The 10,378-nt window shown below is 37.7% G+C and overlaps 1 protein-coding gene across 1 annotated transcript; it reads left to right on the top strand.

The window, feature by feature from the left end:
• Positions 1-749: 749 nt before the first annotated feature.
• On the top strand, positions 750-4,943 carry LOC119784669 (tissue alpha-L-fucosidase-like). The gene is made up of 8 exons (XM_038286847.1): positions 750-1,175; positions 1,874-2,008; positions 2,267-2,404; positions 2,522-2,627; positions 2,731-2,931; positions 3,965-4,155; positions 4,283-4,382; positions 4,508-4,943. The coding sequence occupies exons 1-8, from the start codon at positions 835-837 to the stop codon at positions 4,640-4,642; spliced, it is 1,347 nt and encodes a 448-aa protein (XP_038142775.1). The 5' UTR covers positions 750-834; the 3' UTR covers positions 4,643-4,943.
• The last annotated feature ends 5,435 nt before the right edge of the window (positions 4,944-10,378 follow it).

The raw sequence follows: 10,378 nt of genomic DNA, 5'->3' as shown, positions 1-10,378 counted from the left end.
TGGAAGGAGTCAATACCTTTTAAAATGTGTTATTAGAAAAGTTATTTATCAGATTTATTAATTGTCCTTCTGAAAAAAAAAACATCTTCAAATTCGAGTATTAATGGATTCATAAATGCAATTTACAATTCCTCTTTGATAGTTCAATTTAAAATGTGTTATTAGAAAATTCTTTTCAAATAGGATTTCTAATTATATGATTTAAATGTTAAATTTGAAATGATTGCTTTTCTTTTTCAGTGACTCATCTGCCATACTTTATGGATACCTATTAGGAAACCTGATTTGACTGATTGTATAGCTGTTTAATCCATACAGATTATGATGTCTTATTATAGGGAAATTGTAGTGGAAATTTAGGCTGCTGGAGTAATTTAGTCAAAAGAAATACTCTCTTTGAAATGCTCATTTTGTAATTTTGAAAAAGAAAAAAAAAAAAGTAGTTCCAGAATGTAATTTTATATAACATTTGAAATGTTTTAAAAAATGTTTTAAAAACAAAGTATAATCGAATTTCCAAAATATAGGTCTACAATGTAATCTTAAAAACTCCCATCTCTTTTTTTTTTCTTGTCTCTTGACACAATTGTGAAAAATGTCATACTTATTTGAACATTTTTTTTAAATATATATTAGATTTTACTAAAAAAATAATAATAATTCAATTTCTCCTTTATTATTGGTGCATTGTCAACTATGGCGCGCGTATAAAAAGTCAAGTGACGATCCGCGTGATTCTAGTCATGTGACCAGGAAATACTTTTCCAAAAACAAAACACGGCGCAGCTGCTTGTTCGTGCAGGTAATGAGGAGTCTCAGGTAGGCTACTCTGTCATGGCGGCCGTGTTTCTCCTCCTCCTCTCCTTCCTTCTTCCCACTGCGGCTCGTTATACCCCAGACTGGGTGAGTTTGGACGGCAGACCGCTGCCTTCATGGTACGATGAAGCCAAAGTGGGCATTTTTGTCCACTGGGGCGTCTTCTCAGTGCCCGGCTTCGGCAGCGAGTGGTTCTGGTGGCACTGGCAGGGTCAGCAGCCGCCCGACCCCAATTATGTGAGCTACATGACCAAGAACTACCCGCCCGGACTTAGCTACTCGGAGTTCGCCCCTCACTTCCACGCTCAGTTCTTCAACCCGGAAGAGTGGGCGGACATCTTCAGAGCCTCTGGAGCAAAGTAAGCTGTTTGACTTCTGAGTAGTACGGAAGAGGATTAGGGATACTGAAAAAAAAAAAAGTTAACTGATTTTTAAATATTTAATTTTAAATTGGGAAAAGTCAGAATTCTGATCTATTTTGTTTTTTGGACCCCTGTAATAAAATGATCTTACACAATGACTCAACTTCTCAAGACAGAAGCACAGGGGGAGCTGCTCACATCCATAGCTCAGGTTAAACAGTGGGATTAAAAAACTGGAACTGTTTGTTTTGCATTCTACCGATGTGGTTTTTATAGAAGAGCATCGAGAAGAGTTAACATATTACACCTTTTGCAGTTTTCCATAAACCATGTGGCACGAAAAGACCTATATTTGTTGTAAGATTAGAAAATTTCCTTTAAAATTGAACTTTATTTACTTTATTGATCTCACAATGGAGAAATTACGTAACTCTGTATTTAACCTATCCCCTTTAGGGGGCACTGCGCTCTAAACTTTGTTTAGACAAAGTCTGTCTGAAAGAAAAAAATGTATGCCTCACTTTTCAGATAAATAACTATCAGAATAAGAAAAAAAAAAAAAAATCATGCTTCCTATTTCTGTCTCTCACATTAAACCAGATAAAGCATCAGTTTGCAGCAGAATAGGAGAAAATTGGTTTAAACTTTTGCATGTTTTTTTTGTTTGTTTCACCCTTTTAATGCACCTTTAACAGGTATGTTGTCCTGACTGCAAAACATCATGAAGGGTTTACTAACTGGAGATCTCCGTACTCCTGGAATTGGAATTCTGTTGATACTGGTCCTTACAGGGACTTAGTGGGAGACCTGGGAGAAGCAGTACGCAACAGGTGAGTGCTCACAGAAGCTTAATGAAGGGTTTGATAACTGTGTTCTGCATTGTTGAGATGGGGAGTTGCATGTATTTTATATAATGCTATATGTTGCCCCTCATTGTATTAGCACTTTTGACTGTTATCACATAGTAAACTCAGCCTTTTGCAACTGTGAATGTTTTATTTAGGTTTTTTTTGCAGGGAGGGCAGACTAAATGGAAATATGAAGGTTTTTCTGCATCAGTCTTCAAAGCTTTTTATTTTTTCACTTAGATCACTGCATTATGGCCTCTACAACTCCTTGTATGAATGGTTTAACCCCCTCTACCTTGACGACAAGAAGAATGGATTCAAAACCCAGCAGTTTGTGATCCAGAAACTGCTGCCTGAGCTCTATAACATGGTCGTAAGGTTAGTAATAGTAGCAATAGATTACACTGCTTGCCTTCAGTCTTGCAAAATATTACCACGCCTGTGTTTAACCAGCTTGTTCTGAGTAAGTGTAACGCCCATTTTCTTGCCTTGCAGGTACAGGCCAGAGGTGATCTGGTCTGATGGAGACTGGGAAGCACCAGACTCCTACTGGAACTCCACCCAGTTCCTGGCGTGGCTCTACAACGACAGCCCTGTCAAAGTCAGTGCTTTTATGATAGAGAAACACCATCATGCAAGAAGTGTCCACTTTGTATAATTATATTCATTGTCTCAGTCTGTTTGCCACATCCTCTTTTTCTTAGGATACTGTCGTGACCAATGACCGATGGGGAGCTGGATGCGCCTGCAAACATGGCGGCTATTATAACTGCGAGGACAAATACAGTCCCGGTCAGCTGCCCAAACACAAGTGGGAGAAATGCACATCTGTGGACACACTATCCTGGGGTTACCGTAGAAACATGAAGCTCAAAGAACTGATGGACTTGCCTGATATTATTGACGTAAGAATGCAATATGAAGCTCCTCCTTTCTTCTCTAGTTACAATAGGTGCATTTCCATCGTTTTCACATTACTGATCTGTGATCAGTGCTAGACTGCAGTCACTGCTTCCTGTTTATTACATCAATGCGTGATGTAATGCGGCCGTGTGGCAACATTACTCATTGTGCCGCTTGGCTAATATGCTGTAAACCAAATGGAAGTACTGCAAATTTGCAAAAACAAGTTTCAAGAAACTGCAATTGCTATTTTAGTTTGGTGGAAACATAGTGTCCTGAATATGTGATGTCAGTGCAACAGAAACTGGGAGGCAGTTGAGCGGCAGAAGGACAATGGCGTTTTTAAGCAGTTTAGCTCGTTATGACTTCTAGTCTTGGTATAAGTCTTAACCACCTTTTAATCATTTTCTCTTTTTCCTGTTTTTATTTCAGTGATATAGAGAGAGAGATATATTTTAGCAGCTCCCAGCACTTGAATTACTCAGCCAGTTTCGACGGGTGAATTAAGCACTTTATTTTTCTTTGAAGATCCTCATCAGTCACCACAGTTACTTTAAACTAAAACATATATCACATATACAAATATTAGAATGATATTTTACTATACAAATAACAAAACATACCTCGCTGCTTTCACTTGGGAAAACTAAGTGTTAAATGCCTGCTTGATGGAAAACAGCTTAACAGTTCAAGTCATTCATTAGTAAAATGATTCTACCAGTATTTATAGGCCCTGTACTCATTTGCTACGGCAGCCCGTGAGGCACAAAAAACCCTTAAACATTACAAAGTAAAAATACCATTAAATAAAAGACAAACAATGCTAATCAAAACAAAAATCTATAAACAATCTGCAACATTTAGAAAATTCCCCTCCAATAATTTACATTAGTCAACAAAAATTAGACAATTATTAGACAATTTGTTTAATAGCTCATATATCAGTCTGTTTGAAACCACTTACCAACCAACAAATACCTTCATTCCTCTTTGTTCCATCTGTTCGGCGCTGATTGCTTCTTGTTGTTTCTACAGGACCTGGTCCGCACCGTGGCTCTGGGTGGAAACTATCTGCTCAATGTAGGCCCCACAGCCGATGGAACTATCCCCCCTGTGTTTGAGGAGAGGCTGAGGGGTGTTGGCGCCTGGCTTGAAACCAACGGAGAGGCCATCTTTGCCACTAAACCCTGGAGGGTCCAAATGGAAAACTCCACCGTATCAGTGTGGTAAGAAAGAAGAATGATTTAATCTTTTGGATCGGAGTCTTGTTTCTTGCCAACGTTTAGTTTTTATTACATTAAATCTAAATGCATAAAAGGAGTAAACAATCTTAATGTTTAATGTCTCCTTTAGGTACACCTCAAAAGGGGCTACAGTATATGCCATTATAACAGCCAGACCCCCAACAACTACACTGAAACTGTTGATTCCCAAAACATCAGCAGCAACTAAGGTAAATGAGGTTAATCAAATCAAAGCTGCTTGTTCTTCCACTCAGCTGATTACTTTTGTGACCAAAGTTGGGATTAATAAGGTAAAGTTGAAAAGGAACAAACAGTAAATCGGTTTCTTTTGCAGGTGACCCTCTTAGGACGTCCGTCTCCTTTACCCTGGGCTCCGGTTTATCCCAATGCTGGTCTCACCGTCCTTTTACCGGATCTACCTTCCACTCCTGGTCAAGCATGGACAATCAAACTAGATGGTGTCCAGTGAAAGTTAAAATCAGAGCTTTTACCCTTTAAGGCCTTATATATTAAATGTATTTCATGTTTTCTTTTATTTGAATAGAATTTTTCGATTTTACACTTGACTGGGATAATCAGGGAATACATGGGATGCAATTCAGGCAAATTAATTCTTGTTTAAATTTTTTTCTTTAGATCAAAGAAAAAAAAGAATTTCTTGCTGCTCTGAAAACATTGTTCTATGAAAGAATTGGGAAAATGAAAGTTACTTTTTGTACATAACTTTACTTTGATGTCTCTTACATTTTGGAATAAAAAAATACCTTTAATTTTGTTGTCCATCATTAAGTTATGGTATTTAGGCCCAAATGTACAAAAACAGGATTCTTTCCAAGAATTACAGCACATAATGACATGGATACGAATATATATCGTATAGCCTGCTCTTGTTGGTTGTTGAATTGATTGTGTTATCAGAGCTTGGTTCTCCCACCTGAACTTTTCAACCTCTTGCCGCATTTGGGGCTTAAAACAAAGATGTAAAATTGCAATTTTTGCAATAACAAAAGTTATTGGATAATTGAACTTAAAACTGCAAAATTAGGTGTGCATAATTATTCAGCCCCCTTGAGTTATTGCTTCGTAATGCCACCTTTTCCTGTGATTTCAGCTGCAGGTGACAGTTTTGCACATCGAGAGACTGTTTTCTTTTTTTTTTTAACACTTCTTCCTGCAAAACAGCTCAAGCTCAGTGTGGTTGGATGGAGAGCGTTTGTGAATGGCAGTTTTGAGTTATTTCCACACATTCTCGATTGGATTTAGGTGTGGACTTTGGCTAGATATGTTTATCTGTGAACCATTCCATTGTAGATTTAGTTTTATGTTTTGGATCATTGTCTTCTTTGATAACTTAATCCTAGTCTAAGGTCTTCTGCAGACATAAACAGGTTTTCTTCCAATGAGCCTTCATTTGGTTCCATCCTCCCAAAATATTTTACCATCATCCCTGTCCCTTAAGAAAAGCAGGCCCAAACCATGATGCTGCCACCACTGTGTTTGACAGTGGGGATGGTGTGTTAAGGGACATGAGCTGTGTTGCTTTTATGCCAATGTTTTGCAATGTTGCCAGAAAGTTAGAGGTTGGTTTCATCTCACCAGAGCATCTTATTCCACACGTTTGCTGGGTCTCCCAGAGTTGTGGCAAACTCTAAACAAGACTTTTTATAGATATCTTGGAGAAATTGCATCCTTCAATTAAGATTTGTGCATGCTATGACTGATGGATAGAGTCTCCTACCTCAGCTGTAGATCTTTGCAGTTCATCCAGAGTGATCATGGATCTCTTGGCTGCATCTCTGATCAGTCTTCTCCTTGTTTAAAATGAAAGTTTAGAGTGACGCCAGGTCTTTATAGATTTGCAGTGGTGTAGTACTCCTTCCATTTCCGTATTATCACTTGAACAGTGCTCTTTGGGATGTTTAAAGCTTGGTTGATCTTTTTGTAACCAAATGTGGCTTTAAACTTCTCCACAACAGTATCTCTGACCTGTCCGATGTGTTCCTTGTTCATGATGCTTTCTGCGCTTTACATACCCCTTAGAGACTATCACAGAGCAGGTGCATTTATATGGAGACTGATTACACACTCAGGTGGATTCTATTTATCGTCACCAGTCATTAAGGTCAACATCGGATCATGCAGAGATCCTCCATGAACTTCTAGAGAGAGTATGTTGCACTGAAAGTAAAGGGGCAGATTAATTTTGTATGCTCCACTTTTTATTTATCAAAGTTTTAAAAATATCCCAAAGATTTGGCTCCACTTCAAAATCATGTCCTACTTCTTGTTGATCCTTCACAAAAAAATTTAATTGTATGCCTTTATGTTTGAAGCCTGAAATGTGTCAAATGCTCATGCATTCCGTCATTGAATCACTTCCATCCATCTTCTCCCGCTTCTTCAATCAGGGTGGAGGTGGGGCTGGTTCCTATCTTCGGCAGTTTATAGTTGTAAGGCAGGGTGAAAGCTGACCAGGTCGCCAGTCTGTCACAGGGCAACACAGAGACTTATAACCATGCACACACACTCACACCTAAAGACAATGTAGAGATGCCATTTACCCTAACAGTCATGTTTTTGGACTTTGAACAGAAGCCGGGGTACCTGGAGAGAACCCATGCATGCATGGGGAGACCCTGGGGAAGAAATTGAACCCAGAACCTTGCTGCAAGCGAACAGTTCTACAAACTGCTCCACCATGCAGCCTGTTTGTTTTGCCTTATATTGAAATCGCTGTAAAACTGCACTGGGGGAAAAAATATGAAAGGAAATTGGAGAGGCAAGAAAATAACTGCATATATGTTAGTCTTCCTTTAATCTGAATACTAGGACTAAGACTCTTACAACCAATCAGTAATTCAAAGTGTCCTTTACGGGTATGGGAGAGTTGATACATACATTAACTATTGTCAGGGTTTTTCACCAGTCAAAGCTGTTGGGGAGAGGTAAAGAAAACGGATAACCAAAGTCAATTTCTCACATGGAATTCATCCAGAGTTTGGTGGGCCGCTCTAAGAAGGAGCTTATTTGATCTAAAGCTAACTTTCTGTCACCCTATGGTGAATACCAAATGCCGCACAAGAGATGACCCCATCTTATCATCAAGCATGGTGGTGGTAGAATCGTGTGCTACAGATTTTCATCAGCAGTAGGGCTTGGAAAGCTTTTGAAGGAAGAGTGGAGCAAAAATAATCTGATTTAGTCTCAGTGAACAAAGATTTACTTTGCAACAATATAAGGATCTGAAGCTCAGAGTAATGGTTTAAATGGGAGCAAAACGAGGCCTGCGCCTGACAGCCTAACCTGTTCAACAACTGCAGTGTTCTGATGAGCCAGTAGAGGGCAACCTTCTACATACTTACCAGTCAATGCTGTCCATAACCATTTCATGTTTGATAGTAAGTACATTTTTTTGTTATTTAAGTCTTGTCAAAAAAAGAGAGAACCCATCCTGACCCTGATTTTATAAAAGGCATTAAAAGGATAAATGTCACAGAGGTGAATATTTTTTACTCAAAGGTCCATTTCAAAGTCTGAACAGAATCCGTTTCCAATTCTGTTCAAGTCATGGATGCTCACATCGGATATCCTCACAGAGTTCTTTGATTTTAATTGCTAAAGCCTATTAGCATTTTGCCATCTGATGTAGAAATTGCTTGATACAAAATGATTTCATACTCCTGTGCATATTTACAGAATTTCTAGTAAATAAAAGTTTTGTGTAAAGAAAACAGAAGAGATCTGCTTCAAAGAGATCCATCCATCCATCCTGTATCTATCTATCCTTAATCTAATCTAATCTAGTATATGTTCCCCGTGTGATTGCCTCATCCCATCAATTCCCCCAAATGAAGAGAGTTTTGGAAATTAATTCATTTTGGACGGATGAGCAGATGGAAATAATTTCTGAGGGCCACTCAAAATCAACTAAATAATATGAAAGTGAGTGAACTTTCTTTTCAACTTAGACTACCAGTAATAATATTTGGACATACTATTATTCAGTCTATTTGGACTTACTTTTATTCAGTCTATTTACCTTATTTTTATTGCTTCCATAATTTATGCAACAACAGAAAATGTAGAGTATCTCAAAACCTCTGTTATACTTATACTACTTTATTGTTATTGCTAATCTACACTTTTGACATTCTCTCCATGAACATGGAATACTTTCCCCAGTCTTGAAGGAATGAAAAAGTCGGTCCAATATTTAGTCATATAATAATAATAATAGGAGGCTATCAATCTGCTCCATATTACTTTAATAATCATCTATCTTAGACTGACCCTCAAAGAAATTTTGTTTATAAGCTGATTATTAATTTCTAAAACATTCAGTCACAGAACCAACACACTAAAAAAAGACAAAGGAGACGCAGCACTGCTTGTTTAACTCGCTAAAATAGCTTTATAATAATAATAATAATAATATTGATAGTAATAATAGTAGCCATTAGAAAATGTTCAGACAACGTTGAAAGTGTTACATTCTGTGTTGGAGTAAACCACGTCACAGTGTGCCATCTCTCCGGTTTCAGCGCCATCAAACGTTTTGGACACATTTAGACCCATAAAAACATGAGAGCAAGAAATAAACTTGTATGTACAAAGAAAAAAAAAAAAACAGCACGGTACACAGTAGCATGGTTTACACTGCCTCCACCGGCTGAATTTGGACACTTCCTGGCGTGTTCTTGTGCACCATGTGATGGTGATCACTTGGTGGCGTAACAAACGTTTACACTCAATGGCAACTCTATTGCTCTGCTCGAGTCAGCCGTTTTCATAGAAGAAGGAAAAAAAAAAAGATTTGAAATGTTTGTATGTACAATATGCTGTCTTGGCACGGAGTTTATGATATATTTCTATAAAACAAGTAAATTCATGCTGAAAATTCTTTCTAAACCATAGTGATCACTGATAATACAAGAAGGGAGTAGAGAACGAAGGGCTGTTTCCCCTTTGCTACATTAATATAGAGTTGAATAAGGAGAGTGAAATGTCCGTTCGATGTCCTGACTGGATTTCCTCCTCTGGCTGGCACTGAGAGTTCAGGTTGGAATAAAAGCACAGAGAGAAAGAGGTTCTATTGTTTAGATGGTCCGTTCCCAAAGCCCACTTCCTTCAGTAAATCCTCACCCAACGTGAGTGTGCATCATTGAGCCCAGAGAAAAAAAAAAAACACAACAAAAAAAGTCTTCCCAGAGTTAATCAACTTGCTCTTCTTCCACTCCATCTCTTTTAATAGCAGCGATTTAATAAACTGAACATAGAATAAACTATATATTTATATAGATTCTGTTTCTATACACATGACTTGCCCTTGATCAGCCTACAGAACAATTTTCACTCATAGCTATATTTAACAACACCGTATTGATAATGAAAGCAATGGCACTAATTAAAACCTTTAATGACAATAATGGTGATAATATTCTAATAACTATAAATGCAGTTTAAAGATAAGCAATGTCCATTGATAGCAGGTATTTACACGTCGTAAACATGGCAATGTTAGGGTATAGATTATAGATATATATGTTGTTGATAATTACACAGTAATTGTTCAGTTTTCTCTTACCCTCATTGATGTCTGTGTGTTTAATACACACACACACACACCTGCGCACATACAGAGTTACACCTTAGCACTAAAGGCACATTGGAGTTTCAGTTGAACATCTGTTTGGGTCTGAGCTGTCCTGGAGCAAAGAGGGAGGGTTTAAACCACAGGCAAGAAACGAGCATGCCCATTTTAAAGAAGTTTGGCCACAATATGAATTAAAGCATTATGGTTCTTATCATTAAATCAGAGTGATCCTAATTGGGCTCAGTGATTTTCAGCAATAGCCAATTAAGGTTGTAACAGGCTGTAATTAACTCTCTGCCTGTGGTGTGGTCTGCCAGTGATAAGCAGAATACAAAGTCTTACAAAGGGAAGTTGATACCTCTCTGCGTTTATGAACATTTTTCTTGTATAGATATGCAACTTTTGAAAGCCTGCATGTATTCTGACTAGTAAACAAGATTCCTGAAATTATAATTTTTTTTCTGCATGAAATCAATAATTAAACAAAATGTGAAACTATAGAACATACAGAAATCTGACACCTGTATTTATACATTTACAGGTGCTGGTCATAAAATTAGAATATCATGAAAAAGTAGATTGATTTCAGTAATTCCATTTAAAAAGTGAAAC

This window comes from Cyprinodon tularosa, unplaced genomic scaffold, assembly GCF_016077235.1.
Source record: "Cyprinodon tularosa strain WSP-4 unplaced genomic scaffold, ASM1607723v1 ctg230, whole genome shotgun sequence".
Taxonomy (NCBI): domain Eukaryota; kingdom Metazoa; phylum Chordata; class Actinopteri; order Cyprinodontiformes; family Cyprinodontidae; genus Cyprinodon; species Cyprinodon tularosa.
The sequence above is the reverse complement of the archived record's forward strand: the minus strand, read 5'-3'. Positions and strand labels throughout refer to the sequence as shown.